General features: G+C 45.2%; 1 protein-coding gene across 1 annotated transcript in view; it reads left to right on the top strand.

The window, feature by feature from the left end:
- Nucleotides 1-10,122: 10,122 nt before the first annotated feature.
- Nucleotides 10,123-17,734, top strand: part of CFAP77 (cilia and flagella associated protein 77) — a 94,893-nt gene continuing 87,281 nt past the window's right edge. The window contains exon 1 of the mRNA XM_053373872.1: nt 10,123-10,826. Within this exon, the coding sequence (XP_053229847.1) occupies nt 10,641-10,826 (186 nt within the window). The 5' untranslated portion in view covers nt 10,123-10,640. The remainder of the gene's footprint in view (nt 10,827-17,734) is intronic.

The following is a 17,734-nucleotide window of genomic DNA, read 5'->3' as shown; positions in this document are numbered from 1 at the left end:
TGACTGTCTCTGGTTCCTGCTTCTCAGCCAGCATCAAGCATCCTTTATTCTGCCTAAAAGTGTGTGAGACCCTGAGTTCATAATGGTGATGGTTCCTTTTACTTTGGTTCACACATCTGGGGGCATCATGTTGGCTAGGTCTATTAGCATCCATGTAGAAGTTAGTCAGACCCGCCAGATGTTGCTGAACTGCAACTCCCACCAGTCCTAGTAAACATCTGGCCATTGGCCAGGGATGATATGAGTTGTAGTTCAGGTGCACCAAAGATTCCTCATGCCTGCCTTATAGCTTAAGCCATGGTTAGGCAAACTAAGGCCCAGGAGCTGGATCTGGCCCAATCACCTTCTAAATCTGGCCCACAGATGGTCCAGGACTCAGCGTGTTTTTATATGAGTAGAATGTGCCCTTTTATTTAAAATGCATCTCTGGGTTATTTGTGGGGCATAGGAAGTCGTTCATCCCTCCCCCCCAAAAAAATAGTCTGGCCCCCCACAAGGTCTGAGGGAAAGTGAACCGGCCTCCTGCTGAAAAAGTTGGCTAACCCCTGGCTTAAGCCAAGCAGGGTTAACAGCAATTGGAGTGGGCTTTGCTGCCTCCTGAGCACATCAGTTGCCTCTTGGGCAAGTTTTATGGCTCTCTTGTTCACACATGCAGCTTCACAGTAAGGCCATGAAACTCCTTTGTTATCTCTGAAGCCCATCAACCTGTGTCCCTCTGTTCTGAACTGTAGACCAAAGGAGGGCTCGTGGAAGTGGATGGGTGCAGGGATACCACTAGAGTGCTTTATTAAAAGAAAGTTGTAAACCTGCAGTAAATCAACCTGCCAGGTCTTATAGCCTTTATAGACGTTTGATGGGCACCACAGGAAGAGATGGCTTGTCCAAGGCCAAGCAAACGTTCATGCATTCTTTATACACAAAGCAACTTAAGTCACTTAGGCCAGCACTTCCCTTCACTTCATCTGATTAGATGAGGGCACAGGTGGTAAATAGCCAAATCTTACAAATAGTTCCCATTCCTGGGCTCAGAGCCCAGCACTCTAAGCCCACAATTAAGGATAACACCAAGAAAACCAATTAGTTTATATCAAAGCAAGTTAATACAAACATTCGAGCTCAGTGCTATAACTACCAATTAATTGTGGGGTCATCTTGACTACCAAGGTTGTATATGCAGAGCTTCCAGAACAGTTCACTTGGGGTTCAACATACTCTCCTCATATTGTTAGACTTCTCCCTTTGGCCTCAGTGTGTAGAACCAAACAATTTAAAATGTCATGGAAGGCCTGTGAACACCATGTTGGACTAATTGTTATTCACTGCAAGAATGAGCTTGCACACGTTTATCCACTTGCTTTGATTTATGCTTATTGGTTTGCTTTGATTCTATGCTTATCTCTTGGCTTGGGACACTTGGCTAGGGAGGGAAGTTATAAGTTCAGCTTGGAGGCCTGCTACCTAGGTCTTCACAGAAAGGTGGCTTTAATTGGCCAGCTGGAATGCAATGTTTTTTGTGTAAGCAATTAAAAAAAAAATGCTTGCCTGGGTGCAGACAGTCATGATGAACACTTGCTCTCTTGTTTTTTGCCCTGAGTCAAGGCAGCAAGACTCTGCAGGCTTTTGTAAATTTGCCCTTTCTTATAATGAAGCACTGTGACTTGACCAGGCTGGTGTTTCAGCATCCTTTAGCATCAAACCACTCATACAGGGCATCCTTTGGATCAGGACACTCACCCTACATAGCCAATGGTCAGGGGATGATAGGAATTGTAGTCAGAACATCTTGCAAGGCATCAAATTGCCTTAAGTTTTTGTTGCATTTGAATTGCAGTCCCCACCCTAGTAAGTCAGCATAGTGCTCTTCAGTCTTGGGTTCCACAGATACTGCCTGGATTCTCATCAGCCCTGACTGTTGGCCATGTCTGCTGGGACTGATGGGAGTTGCAGTCCAGCGACATCAGGGGACACAAGAGTAACGTAAGAGTAATGGACCAGAGCATGCCAGGCACTCCTGTCTTCCACTGCCTCCCGCATTTTGGTCAAACTCATGCTGGTAGCTTCGAGAACAGTATCCAACCATCTCGTCCTCTGTCGTCCCCTTCTCCTTGTGCCCTCTATCTTTCCCAACATCAGGGTCTTTTCCAGGGAGTCTTCTCTTCTCATGAGGTGGCCAAAGTATTGGAGCCTCAGCTTCAGGATCTGTCCTTCCAGTGAGCACTCAGGGCTGATTTCCTTAAGAATGGAGAGGTTTGATCTTCTTGCAGTCCATGGGACTCTCAAGAGTCTCCTCCAGCACCATAATTCAAAAGCATCAATTCTTTGGCGATCAGCCTTCTTTATGATCCAGCTCTCACTTCCATACATCACTACTGGGAAAACCATAGCTTTAACTATACAGACCTTTGTCGGCAAGGTGATGTCTCTGCTTTTTAAGATGCTGTCTAGGTTTGTCATTGCTTTTCTCCCAAGAAGCAGGCGTCTTTTAATTTCATGTCTGCTGTCACCATCTGCAGTGATCATGGAGCCCAAGAAAGTAAAATCTCTCACTGCCTCCATTTCTTCCCCTTCTATTTGCCAGGAGGTGATGGGACCAGTGGCCATGATCTTCGTTTTTTTGATGTTGAGCTTCAGACCATATTTTGCGCTCTCCTCTTTCACCCTCATTAAAAGGTTCCTTAATTTCTCCTTACTTTCTGCCATCAATGTTGTGTCATCTGCATATCTGAGGTTGTTGAGATTTCTCCTGGCAATCTTAATTCCGGCTAGGGATTCATCCAGCCCAGCCTTTTGCATGATGAATTCTGCATATAAGTTAAATAAGCAGGGAGACAATATACAGCCTTGCCGTACTCCTTTCCCAATTTTGAACCAGTCAGTTGTTCCATATCCAGTTCTAACTGTAGCTTCTTGTTCCACATCGAGATTTCTCAGGAGACACACACACAGTGGTACCTCGGGTTAAGTACTTAATTCATTCCGGAGGTCCGTTCTTAATCTGAAACTGTTCTTAACCTGAAGCACCACTTTAGCTAATGGGGCCTCCTGCTGCCCCTGCGCCGCCAGAGCACGATTTCTGTTCTCATCCTGAAGCAAAGTTCTTACCTGAAGCACTATTTCTGGGTTAGCGGAGTCTGTAACCTGAAGCGTATGTAACCTGAAGCATATGTAATCCGAGGTACCACTGTATATTAAATGTTCATAAATGTACCAAGCAAGCACATACATAAATGAATAGACCACATGTCTGAGACCCACAGAAAAAGTCCTGAAACCATTTGTCTCTTCCAAATTGACCTCAAATATTTCTCTGCAAGATCAAAGGAAACGGGGAGCTTCCACGCTGTCTCTTTGCTCACAAATCCTGTCTCAAGGGAACAGTTAAGATGTGAATAGGGTGAGCCTGTAACCTCGATTCAGGAAAACAAAAGAGTGGCCAGGATGCCCAGGTAATCCAATCAAGTAACCTAGCAGACAGGAGAAAAAACAACGCACTCAGATTTCTATTGTAGTTTGCCTGCCCCTGTATGTATGATGTATTGGGGGTGGTCTTGGGCTACACCCCTTCTGTGGTGCAAGTATGAAGTTTTTGGGGGTAGTCTTGGACTCCAGGGCGGGCAATTTAAAATGTCTGTATAAGGGCTTGCATGCATGGCTCGGGGTCCTCTTCCTCTCTCCTGCATGTGAGGTGAGCACCCTGTTGCAACAGTTAATAAAAGATCAGGCTTACTAGCTGCTTTGCTTCTCAATATTCTCTGGTTGGTCTGTTATTTTATCCTATCAACAGAGAACCTACAAAAGGACTTTATATGGGCTCTTGGGTACCCCATAAGGGAAAAGGAGCAGTTTTTTTCTTATATCTTGATCGTGGATGGGGGACTTGACCTGGCATGTGTAACAGAGACTTGGTTGGATGAAGCAGATGGGCCTGTCCTTGCTGCTGTTTGTCACCAGGTTTGTCTTACGCACAGCCTTGTGGGCAGGGAGGGGGGGTTGCAGTGATTTTTAGGAAGTCATTGGTTTGCACCAGGCGTCCTATTGGGAAGACCCAGTTCTCTGAGTGCATGTTCTGGAAGTTGGGCAATAGGGGCAGAACAGGATTCCTTTTGGTGTATCGACCTCCCCGCTGCACCAAGAATTCCCTGCCCGAGCTGCTTCAGGTCGTGGCGGATGGTCTCCTGGAGACACCTAGTTTGGTTGTCCTAGGGGATTTTAACATCCATGCCGACACGACCTTACAAGGGGCTGCTTAGGACTTCATGGAAAGCATGGCCTCCATGGGGCTGTCCCTGAATAAGTCTGACCCAACTCATAGCCACGGACATGCCTTAGACCTGGTGTTTACCTCTATGGATGTTGGTGATCTGACACTAAGTAAAAGCGAAACGAAAGAAGTGCCATGGTCAGATCACTTCCTGGTGCAACTGGACTTCTCCGCGACCCTTCCCCTCTGCAGGGAGGTGGGACCGATTCAGATGGTCCGCCCCCGCCACTAAATGGATCCAAATGGTTTCCAGAGCGTGGTAGAGGATGTTTTATCCCATGTTGATGGCCTTTCAGCTGATTCCCTGGTGGCCCGCTGGAATGTGGAGTTAACCAGGGCTATTGACTGTTTGGCTCCGAAGCGCCCTCTCCGATTGCATGGAGCCTGGGCAGCCCTGTGGTTTTCCATGGATCTGAGGGCAATGAAACAATCGCTGAAACAGCTAGAGCGCCGGCAGCGGATAACTCATTCTGAATCTGACTGGACACGGGTTAGAGCTCAATGTCGAGCCTACCAAGTGGCAATAGCGACGGCGAAGAAGACTTTCTTCACCACCTCTATTGCATTTGCAGAAAACAGCATCAGGAGACTCTATCAGGTGGTTCGCAATTTAGCGAAATCACCTGCTACATCGGGGCCCAGTATGGGCCACATGATCTCCTGCAATGATTTTGCAAAGTTTTTTGCAGATAAAGTCACTCAGATTCGAGAAGAGGTAGACTCCACCGTGGGAGCAGGGCCTGGGTGGGAGAGTACTAGAGTCCTGTCTAGTCAAGTTGCGTGGGATCAATTCCAAACTGTTACCTCTGAGGATGTGAACAGGCTGCTTGGACGAGTGAAACCAACCACCTGTCTCCTTGATCCTTGCCCATCCTGGCTTATAAAAGCGAGCCGGGAAGGGCTGGGCGATGGGCTTCGTGGGGTGGTGAATGCTTCCCTCTGTGAGGGAGCCTTCCCGGACTCGCTGAAAGAGGCGGTTATTAAACCGCTTCTTAAAAAACCGTCTTTAGATGTGGCCACAATGGCCAACTATCAAATCTTCCATTCTTGGGCAAGGTGACTGAGCGAGTGGTTGCTGAACAACTCCAGGCACGCCTGGAAGAAGCGGACCATTTGGATCCCTTCCAGTCAGGATTCAGGCCTCATCATGGGACTGAAACTGCCTTGGTCGCACTGGTTGATGATCTCCGCCGGGCTAGGGACAAAGGTGAGAGCTGTTTCCTAGTTCTGCTGGATCTCTCAGTGGTGTTTGATACCGTTGACCATAACATCCTTCTGGACCGTCTTGAGGGGCTGGGAGCTGGGGGCACTGTCATACAGTGGTTCCGCTCCTTTCTCCTGGGCCGTGTTCAGAAAGTGGTGGTGGGGGATGAGTGTTCAGAACCCTGGGCTCTCACTTGTGGGGTGCCTCAGGGTTCCGTCCTCTCCCCCATGCTTTTCAACATCTACATGAAGCCGCTGGGAGAGATCATCAGGAGGTTTGGGCTGGGTGTTCATCAGTATGCAGATGATACCCAGCTCTACCTCTCTTTCAAATCAGAACCAGTGAAGGCGGTGGAGGTCCTGTGTGAGTGTCTGGAGGCAGTTGGAGATGGATGGTGGCTAACAGATTGAGGATGAATCCTAACAAGACAGAAGTACTGTTTTTGGGGGACAGGAGGCGGGCAGGTGTGGAGGACTCCCTGGTCCTGAATGGGGTAACTGTGTCCCTGAAGGACCAGGTGCGCAGCCTGGGAGTCATCTTGGACTCACAGCTGTCCATGGAGGCACAGGTCAAATCTGTGTCCAGGGCAGCTGTTTACCAGCTCCATCTGGTACGCAGGCTAAGACCCTATCTGCCTGCAGACTGCCTCGCCAGAGTGGTGTATGCTCTGGTTATCTCCCGCTTGGACTACTGCAATGCGCTCTACGTAGGGCTACCTTTGAAGGTGACCCGGAAACTACAACTAATCCAGAACGCGGCAGCTAGACTGGTGACTGGGAGCGGCTGCCGAGACCACATAACACCAGTCTTGAAAGACCTACATTGGCTCCCAGTACATTTCCGAGCACAATTCAAAGTGTTGGTGCTGACCTTTAAAGCCCTAAACGGCCTCGGTCCAGTATATCTGAAGGAGCGTCTCCACCCCCATCATTCTGCCCGGACACTGAGGTCCAGCACTGAGGGCCTTCTGGCAGTTCCCTCACTGCGAGAAGCCAAGTTACAGGGAACTAGGCAAAGGGCCTTCTCAGTGGTGGCACCCACCCTGTGGAATGCCCTCCCACCAGATGTGAAAGAGAACAACAACTATCAGACTTTTAGAAGACATCTGAAGGCAGCCCTGTTTAGGGAAGCTTTTAATATTTGATGTATTACAGTATTTTAATATTTTTTTGGAAGCTGCCCAGAGTGGCTGGGGAAGCCCATCCAGATCGGCGGGCTATAAATAAATTATTATTATTATTATTATTATTATTATTATTATTATTATATCAAAGCCCAGTCAAGACAAAGGGGGGTATTTGACTTGACTCAGGGACCTGGAAACTATAAATACTGTCCTTTGTACTCTGATGGAGTAAGTATGAAAGACTATATTTGAGTGACCAGCATACCTGGATCTCAGGTTCTACCTGAGACCACACCTTTTCTGCAACATATCTATGATGTCTTGACAACAACAATAATAATAATAATAATAATAATAATAATAATAATAATAATAATTAATAATAATAATAATAATAATAATAATAATAATAATAATAATAATAATTTATTTATACCCCACCCATCTGGCTGAGTTTCCCCAGCCACTCTGGGCGGCTTCCAATCAAGTGTTAAAAACACTACAGCGTTACATATTAAAAACTTCCCTGAACAGGGCTGCCTTAAGATGTCTTCTGAATGTCAGGTAGTTGTTTATCTCTTTGACTTCTGATGGGAGGGCGTTCCACAGGGTGGGCGCCACTACCGAGAAGGCCCTCTGCCTGGTTCCCTGTAGCCTCACTTCTCGCAATGAGGGAATCACCAGAAGGCCCTCGGTGCTGGATCTCAGTGCAATGATGCATCCTGAGATGTATTATGGGAAACTTTGAAATATGGATGTAACCCATTGATCAGGCTAATAGCCGCTTTGCTTTTGTATATCCTGGTCTGGTCTCTGTTCATTTCCCGACTGGCTTGAGCCTTAAAAGGTACACTCTCTCCGAAGTCTTCCTTAAGAAGCTGAACCCCTTGAAGGGACCCCTCAATATTCTTGTTTCAATTGTATATTTAAAGCACTATGCTATCACTTTAAACAGTCACAGCTTCCCAAAAAAAGATTTCTGGGAGCTATAGTTTGTTAGGGGTGCTGAGAGTTGTTAAGAGGTTCCTGTTCCACTCACAGAGCTGCAATTTACAGAGGTTTAACAATCCCACTTCATAAGGAACTGTGGTAACAGCTGTGAGTGAAATACTTCCTTGCCCTTTTAAATCTTTGTATTTTCAAACATTTTCAAAGATGAGCTGGCTTTGAAAATAAGACTAGCACCCTTACTGAAAGGAAATTGAACTGATAAGACTTCTTAGTAAATATTTATGATGCTGCAGTAGTTAAGGTACACTTCACATGTGCAGGATGTTTTGATGGAAAACTTATTTTGGCTTGTATATAAGAGTTGTGGGATGATAACATGTATGGGAAAGGTCTGTAATCAACAGGGAAACTGTTCTCATGGGAAATAGCCATTGTTGTCACTTGTGCTGGTATTCTGATGTCGGAAATCAATCCAAGATGTCAAAATGGCACAACAAGTGGGGCAGTGCTATGCACCAGCAGTGTGAGAAAGCAATGATAATTAATCAGGTGGTGATTTATCTTTATCAAATAATGGGTTTTTGTGGTGCAAAGTGTTTGTAATGGGGGCAGTCCTGAGTGTGGCCTGCCTATGTATTATCCTAATGCAACCTTAATCGCTAAACAGAATCAATGCCTCTTCCACGCACATCAAGTTAAAGGAGACTTTTCTATGTAAATGATCTGCTCATTTTGCGGATATGAATATTTACGCTCTGTCTACCAAACATAGGCATTTCATTTTCACCTGATGAAAATAAACTGCTCCGATATGCTCAGCAGCTACTGGACCTTGCAATTTTTGCTTGCTACTTCATATTTGTGAGGGTGGGGCTATTCTGGCGCATAGGGAAGTAGAAAAGAGCATCAAAGGAGAGAAATACAAGATGACCAATTTGTCTACTGCATTCATACCTTAATTCCTCACACACACACACTCGCTCACACATCCAGTTTATTCTAAGATGAAAAAGGAAGGGAGTATCTCCTTTCTTCAAAATAACAGTTGATTGCCAAGACTGCTGCCAAGTGATTTTTCAGCCTAACTGCTGCTTGGAGCAGGTGCTTGGATTCTCCCTTCCTCCCCAACTTCCATTCTGTGACCCCAAGAAGCAATTTTGCTGAGAGATAAAAGTTTTCTCAGAGGCCACACTAAGTTCAGTTTGGGAGGAGCGGAGAGCTCTAGTACTGTACTTTGTCTGGGAGGAAGTATGGAGGGGTAGAGTCTTTTGTATACTTTATGTTTGAATTTCTTCACTAATGCTTTATTCCAGATTGTTTTATTTCATATTTTAATGTGTGGTAAACCGCTTTGAGATTTCTTCTTAAAAATATAAAGCGGTATAGAAATGAAATGAATAATAATTGTAGTTCTGTAAGGGGAACAGGGGCCTCTTAACAACTCTCAGCACCTTTAAAAAACTACGTCTCCCATAATTCTTTGTTCGAAGTCATGTTTGTTTAAAGTGGTAGCATAACGCTTTTAATGTGGCCTTCCTCTCCCTTCTGGCTGTGATGGGGTGTGTGTGTGTGTGTGTGTGTGTGTGTGTTTAGAGCATTCTAGATTTTTAGCTTCAAAAAACTTGGGCTATCCTTGATTGTCATAGCTCCCCCTTAATGGGTTTAAGTAAAATCCATGACTGCTTGTTCTCACAAATGGTAGAATGAAGTGACCCATAACTGTTGAGACCTGCAATTACCGCTAGTTCACCTGGTGATTGGTCAGTTTCTCCTCTATCTGTTCCAGGTTCCCATAGTTGCAAAGCAACTCCCCATAGTGACACTTTTGCCAAATAAATACATAACTACATACATACACACACACACACACACACACACACACAACACATCTCATCTCATCTCGGCAGCTTTGTCCAGGTCTCCCCCCACCACACTTTTTAAAAGAACAACCTTTAATCTCCAAAGAACCTTGCTGTTGTTGTTTTTAATGTAACTAATCTAATTTAAAAGCTGTGTCAAGATATTTCTAATAATGAATGCAAAGTTGCATTTGTATACTATTTTTTATTTAAATGTTCTACTTTTCATTTTAAAATTATTTTTACTCCATTTATTTATTGCACACATTTTTCTCCAAGGAGCTCAAGGTGGCATACGTGGTTCACACCTCATTTAATCCCCATATCAGCCCTGTGAGGAAGGTCAGGCAGAGAGGCAATGACTGGCCCAAGGTCAGCAGGAGAGCTTCATGGCTGAGTGAGGATTCAAATCCTGGTCTCTCCTAGGCCCAGCACTCCACTCACTTAACTGAGCTTTTCCTGAACAACTGTGAATGTTTTTTCCTTTCTTGAGCACTAGAGCTTGAATAGCTGTTTATGTGTTCGGATTATGATTTGCCCAGAACAGAGGCATTAATTCTCCAGATTATTGAGGGGCCCCGATGCAATGTTGTGCGACATCCTGGCGTCGCATGTATGACATCGCAAGGAACCAGGGGGTGGAGCCGAACACCCTCTGAACATTGAGGTGGCAGGGCTCAAAAAATACATGGGGGGGGGGGGGGCTGTCTTGGCCTCTAGGAGTTGGCCCCTATGGCCCTGAAAGTTCATGGCAGATTTGACAATCCATAAACTGGCACATGCTCCTAAATGCAAAGTTGCCCTGGGACTTCATGACTGCTGGCTCATCTTATCAGCCAGAGGGTTTTACAGTTTGATATGTCTGTGTGTGTGTGCTTTCTTGCACTCGGTTGTTTAGCAACCCCTTGCGCTGGTGTGGTGTTGCTGCGCCCTACCCTGCTGTTGGCTATTGTTTTATAAACACGGTTAGCGTCCCCTGTTGCCGCGACAACCAGCCTCACCATTCCCCAGAGAGGAGAAGGAGAGAGTGTATGTGTACGTTTGGTTCATCAGGATTTCTTTTCCTTCTTTTCAAGGCCTTGACGTAACCCAGAGGGGCGTCTCTCTACTCAACTTGCCTCTACATCCATTCTCTCCCCTCCAACGTGGTGCAGCCCAAAAAGAGCCGGGAGCCATTGCAAGATCCCTCTTGTTCCTGACCAGTGGTGGGCATCTCAAGTGTGGCACCAGTGGGCAGCCATGGCAGCAGCCATCCCTGAGCAGAAGACCGCCCAGAAGGTGCGCCTGCCCCGGCGCCGCAGCGTCAGCCAAATCTGTCCTCCGCCACGGAGGCCAATGACTTTGGCAGAGTTGCACCCAGGCTGTGAGAACGAGCGGCTAGGAGTGGCCCGCGAGAGCATGCTCCAGAACCATCTCATCGCTAAGGTGAGGAGGCTATGGCGCGGGACTGGAGGGAGGGAGGTCCCCAGGCCGCTTTCGGGGACCTCTTGGGATTTGTGTATGTGGCATTTTCACAAGTTGGTGGGACTGTCAGCAAAGTGACCTCTGACAGCCTTCGCACCCCCACCCTAGCTGCTTTGGGACATAGAGAGTTAGAGCATTGGTCCATCAGGCTCAGTGCTGTCTACACTGACTGGCAGAAGCTCTCAAGGGTTTTATGGAGTAACTTTCTTCAGCTCTACCTGGAGGCACCAGGGACTGCCACTGAGCTGTAGCACTAAAAACAAAGCAAGTTTCCAGTCCTCATTGTGTTTTAAAGGCTGATTAAAATAGGAACACAGGGAGCTGCCATAAAACTAAGTCAGGCCCACTGGCTCATCTGGTTCAGAATTGTCCACACTGACTAGCAGCAGTTCTTCAGGGTTTTGGATAGGGGCCTTACCAAACCCCAGAAAGTTGAATTTGGGACTTTCTGACTGCAAAGCAGATGTTCTACCACTAAGCTACAGCTCTTTCCCCTCCATTGGGCCTGGCTGTAGCAGTAGCCATTTTCTATTTTGCTCTCTGGCAACCATGGCAACCTGTTTTCATATTAAGTTATGCCAATCTTTAATCTACAGTAATAAACCGTAGAAAAAGTGAAGATCAACACACACCTATTCACAGCTTCTCACTGAGGGAATTTTACTTTCCTACAGTGATATGGAGTGGCGGCAGTTCAAAATGGCAGCTTTCACACCCAGCTTCATGGTGCAGGGGCTCACATGGAAGCCACGTAGTGGTGGTCTTGGGAGGGTGCGAGGTCTCCAGCAGCTGCCTGGGGCGGGCAGATAGGTTGATAAGGACTGCCCCTTAAATTGTGGATGCCAAGCACGTTTACATACATGCTGTCCAGTATCATTTGTTTAGATGTGACCTTTTCATTATGTGTGTATGTGTGTGTGTATTTTCCTGTCTTCTCACTGCACTGGATTGGAATAATAATTTTAAGGTGCTTCAAGGCTGCCTTACAGGGAACATACAGTTTGCCACCAATTTTCTCCTATATGTTAGAAAAGGAACACCAATAAATGCTTTTATTTATTTGTTTGTTTATATTAAATAAATGTCTATACTGCCCATCATCCAAGGATCACAGGGAGTTTAAAATACAAAAACACAAAAATACATAACGTAGTAACAAACACAAACAATACCCTGCCCCATATACAGTTTCATTAGCCAAAGGCCCAGATGAAGATGAATGTTTTTGCCTGGTGCCCAGAGATATGTAATGAAGGCACTGGGCAAGCCTCCCTGGGGAGACCATCCCACAAACAGGAAGCCACCACAGAAAAGTCTCCCTCTCCTGTTGCCACCCTTCAGAGATGAGTGCAGGGTCTGGGATGGTTGTTAGCAAATAGCAGACATCAGGATTTGCTCGCTAATAAGATAAACTGGTCGGTATGGAAGGGAATGCAGGTTGACTACTTTTAGTAAACAGCAAAGTTCCAGTGGCCTTGAATATTGATGATAACACAGAATTAGAAGTGTGGGTGCCTGCAGGTGCCAGATTAAACACTAGAGGGAAGCATGTGATCAATAGTTTAAGGATGAGCTGAGATTCTGTTTCCTTTGCACAGTTGTTTATTGTATTCATATCCCACTTTTTGCTCCTGGTTCTTCTCCCCATCCTCATTTAACCCTCACAAAAACCTTGTGTAGCTAACTAAGCTGAGAGGCAGTACCTGGCCCAAGGTCACCCATTGAGCTTTCATGGCCAACTGGGGATTTGAACTCTGGTCTCCCAGGTATGGAGTATGGCACTATAACTGTCAGTTTGCATTTCTTAGTGCAGAAAGTATTGATATGATGTGTAAAGACCTTTCCTATTCTAATTAACTCAAGAGGGTTATGGAACACCCCCCCCCCACACACAAAAACAAAGATCACCACAGCCAATCACAAACAAACAACCCCAACCTCTCTCACCACCAAAGGAACACAAGTGAACAGCAGAGAACCTGCACGAGCAATGCTGACACCAAACCTTACATACATTAAGTAAAATAGAAACATCCCCACCCCACCCTCACCCATCTTTCCCCCCTCCACCTCTTTCCCCCTTTTCTTCCTAATGTCTCAACAAATGAAACTGATTTGTAAAAATGTCACATGGTAAAAATACGAGAGAGAGACATTATACATACTTTTGTAAATCAAGAATTTTTTTTAATAAAAATACATTATTTAAAAAAAGAGGGTTATGAAAGCTTCTCTGTGTGAAAGAAAAAGCAGAAGGTTCATGATGTTTGGGTTGATTACAGCGGGCTTAAAGTGGCTCTGCTGTCCCTTTCAGTCAAGGCCATGCTGAGTATAAAAATAAGGCCAGAAGGAGCGTGGGTTTAACTTTATCTTTCTATCTCTTTTGCTTTGGTGTTCTGTACAGTAAACACTCAGGTTGCGAACATGATCCGTGTGGGAGGCATGTTTGCAACCTGCAGCGTTTGCAACCCGCAGCGCCATGTCTGCTCACGCACGCACGGGTAACGATTTGGCACTTCTGCGCATGCGCAAAGCGTGATTTAGTGCTTCTGCGCATGCACAAGTGCCGAAACCCGGAAGTAACCTGTTCCGGTACTTCCAGGTTTCGGCGCATCCGTAACCCGAAAATGCGCAACCTGAAGCGTCTGTAACCTGAGGTATGACTGTATATAGTGTTAAGGTTTAGTCTTATTATAAGTTGTTGTAAGTTTAAATTAAGTCTGCTGCAACTGGATTTCTTATGGCCAGTGCCAATCCTGAACGGATTTGTGACCATTATGCTCATTTGCCTTCAGTAGCAGAAAAGCTCTGCTGGATGAAATTCAATTCCCTCTGGTCTATTTTTTGGGAATCCTGCAACATGTTTAAGTTTTTACTCTACTAACTAAACGTTGGAATCAGCTCTGGATCAATATTGAGTAGAATTTCATGACAGTAACCACTACACTATGCTGGTTCCAACAGAGTATGGAGCAGAAATCTCTAGGCCTAGTGATAGCAATATATATTATAGCAATATATATTATTATAACACCTCTACAAAGAGATCTGGTTGCCTGTTTGTTAGTGGGCCAAGTTTAAGGCATTGCCCTTAACAACTTGGGACCAGTTTACTTTTGGGATTGCTTTAACCCATACATGCCCACTCAACTGCATTGATCCGCAGAACTGGCATAAGAACGTAAGGTGATCCTGCTGGATCAGGCCAATGGCCCAACTTGTTCAGCATCTTGTTCTTATAGTGGCCAACAAGGTGGCCCTATGGGAAGCCCATAAGCAAGACCTGAGTGCAACAGCATTCTCCCTTCCTGTGGTTCCCAACAACTGGTATTTGGAATCATTGCTGCCTCCACCTTTGGAGACAGATCATACCCATTGTGGCTAGTAGCCACTGATAGCCTTCTCCTGCTCCATGAATTTGTCTAATCCTCTTTTAAAGTTGTCTATGTTGGTGGTTAGGGACGTGGGTGGCGCTGTGATCTAAACCACAGAGACTAGGGCTTGCTGGTCAGAAGGTCGGAGGTTCGAATCCCCGCAACGGGGTGAGCTCCAGTTGCTCGGTCCCAGCTTCTGCCAACCTAGCAGTTCGAAAGCACGTCAAGTGCAAGTAGATAAATAGGTACTGCTCCGGCGGGAAGGTAAACAGCGTTTCCGTGCGCTGCTCTGGTTCGTCAGAAGTGGCTTAGTCATGCTGGCCACATGACCCGGAAGGTGCACGCCAGCTCCCTCAGCCAATAAAGCGAAATGAGCGCCGCAACCCCTAATGGTCAGGGGTCCCTTTACCTTTATGTTGGTAGTTGGTAGTTATAACTGTCATCACTGGAGCGAGTTCTATAGTTTGACTATGCACTGTGTGAAGAAGTACTTTTGGTCCTAACGTTCAGGAGTTCTAGTGTTTGGAGAGAGGGAGAAAGGCTTTTCTTTTTCCTATCCACTTTCTCTATGCCAGGCATAATTTTATAAGCATCCATCATGTTGCCTCTTACCTTTTCTCTAAACTAAAAAGTCCCAAATGCTGAAACCTTTCTTTATAGGGGAGTTGATCGTTTCGCCGCTGTTTTAGGTGTCACACAATACTTGTTCCACACTTTTAACAAATTAGCCTCTTAATGCAGTAGTACCTATACTTTGGAACTCCCTGCCTATTGACATCTGGCAGGCACTTTCACTGTGCTCTCCTGTTTGGTTAGGCAGACCTCCCCAGAATGTAGAATCTTAATGGGTGTTTTATTTCTTTTTAGCTACTGTTGGTTTTAATCATCTTTAAAAACACTGAAAGTACCTGTTTAACTGTTTTTTATTTATAATTTTATTTTTTTTTCGTTTTTGTAAACCTGCTTAAAGGTTTTCTGTATACATTTTGTTAAATAACATCTGAAAGATTAATGACCAGGAGTGTTATTAGATAACATGACTATTCTATTCTATTATTTTTATTGCCTTCCTATCCCACCTTTTCTCCCAAGGAGTTCAAGATGCCATGCATGGTTCTGCCTCTTCTCATTTAATCCCCACAACAACCCTGTGAAGTAGATTAGGCTTGGAGTCGGTGATTGGCCTAAGTGATACCCAGCAGGCTTCATGGCTGAGTGAAAGACTTGAACCCTGGTCTCCCAGGCACCGTTGTCTGACACTCTAACCACTACACCATACAATATGTGCATGCCTGCAGCTTCCATTCATAGCCCATACTGAGGATGTGTCCTGTTAGCTGCCCAAGGGTGCCAGCTGCTGAAGCCAAGCCTGTTAGTCATCATCACCATCAGATTGCACTTTCCACATACAAATTGTGTAACAAGATTACAATTTAGAAGTTAAAACAAGGCTGAAACCTGCCAAACACTGCTCTCTTGAAACTTAACCCCATCAAAATTTAGCAGGACTCACTGCAGGAAATGTGTTTCGACATGAGAGCATATCCAGTTACCTCCTTTTTAGAAATCTAGTCTGTGGGATGATGCCTCACTGTCCTCAAAAATTCACTTTGCCTCTTCTATTCATCCCTCCAAAATAAATATTTTTATGGCAATGCTGCCACCCTCTGTTTTAGCAACACCAAGCGTGCCTTTTCTGCAGCACCTACTTTCTTCTTCCTCCTCTAGGTGGCAACCTCTCATAAGTTTCCTTATTTCACTGCCTTTATCCATAGCATAAGATGCCGTTTTTTAAAAAAGAGAAAAGTTTGCTTATAACAGGACTGGAAGAAACTGTGTCCCTCCAGATGGGTTTTTTTTTTTACTACAACACCTATCAGTCCCAGGCCACATAGCCAATGGTCTGGGATGATGGGAGTTGTAGTCCAACCACACCTGAAGAGGCATAGGTTCCCTGTCCTTGCTTTTACATATATTTACATCCTGGGGGCAAGGTGGGGGATTGGCCTGATCATAAAATGAAAGAATTTGGAAAGGGTTGCTTAAAACTGTAACATGACTGCAGTTCTGAGTGGTACATCCATCCTCAGATCCATAAAATAAGAAACAGACCAAGGCAATATTATGGGGGCCTTTTTCTACCCCAGACTGAATTATCAGGGTAGTGTAATTTCCCAAAGCAAAGCCATATGCAATTATATCAAGAGAAGAGCCTCTTATGCGCTGCACTTGAGAAAGTGGATGGGATGTTTAAAAAGGGGGGATAGGGGATAGAGAAGAACCATTGAAATAATGGAGCCATTGAAATTAATGCACATGATTAATTTAGGCCCATTAGTTCCAGTAGGTCTACTCTGAGAAGGACTTAAGTTGGCGGCAACCCTTTATACTTAAATTTGCACAGCATGCTAACGATTACACTGCATTATTTTCTAGCTTTTTCTATGATTTGTTTTATTTTCCTAATCCAGTCAGATGCAGTGAAAATCGGGATATAAACTTTTAAAAAACAAATAAATTGCCATTAAAAAAATTCCCAGAACCTGGTGGGGATCCAACTGAGTCAGGATCCTGGCAGCTGCCGGACTCTGGGGTCATGGCAGTACCCTAGACAAGAATGTCCATTTCCCTTTCTCCAATAAGAATGAACAGGAAATACCCAGTGATCTGTCCAGTGTACAGATGGTGAGCAATCAAAGCAGTTTTATCTAGAGATGTAACATTTCTGGAAATGCTGATATTTCGAAGAGTGAAAACCCTCCACATTACAGTGGTACCTCAGGTTATAGACGCTTCAGGTTACAGACTCTGCTAACCCAGAAATAGTACCTCGGGTTAAGAACTTTGCTTTAGGATGAGAACAGAAATCACACAGCAGCGGCGCGGCGGCAGCAGGAGGCCCCATTAGCTGAAGTGGTGCCTCAGGTTACGAACAGTTTCAGGTTCAGAACGGACCTCCAGAACGAATTAAGTTCTTAATGCGAGGTACCACTGTATTTCTATATATAAAAAAGCATAGTTCATCCTCAAAACATCCTGAAATATTAAAGGAAACCACTGAAATATTCACAGTGTTTTCTTGGATGCTTTGCACAAAGTTAGATTCTGTCCTTTGGGTTCATAATCAAAAGGTAAGGCAGATTTCACCAATCTGGTGCCTCCACTTCCTTGGGACTATAGCTGACATCCGCCTTAGCCAATACTAAAAATGGTTCCTCGCCCCTGTCTTAATGTGAGGAGCTATTCAATAGTGGAACAACATGGAAGTAGTTTAGAAGATGTTGAATACCCACCTGGTGGGGTTGTGGCAGTTGCACTGAGCAAAGGGTTAGACTAATTTACCACCAGGGTGCCTTCTTTTTCAGTGATACAGAAGCAGTGAGCAAACTGGAGCTGCCTGTGCTATTGTTGTTTAGCTGGCCTCGCCCCTTGAAAGTTGCCCTGCCTCATGTGGCAGCTGCTGAATGGTGCTGAATGGACAGAGCTCTGTGTCTG

The sequence above is a fragment of the Podarcis raffonei genome, chromosome Z (assembly GCF_027172205.1).
Source record: "Podarcis raffonei isolate rPodRaf1 chromosome Z, rPodRaf1.pri, whole genome shotgun sequence".
Classification (NCBI taxonomy): domain Eukaryota; kingdom Metazoa; phylum Chordata; class Lepidosauria; order Squamata; family Lacertidae; genus Podarcis; species Podarcis raffonei.
Note: the sequence above shows the minus strand (reverse complement) of the source record. Positions and strands in the feature narration are given on the sequence as shown.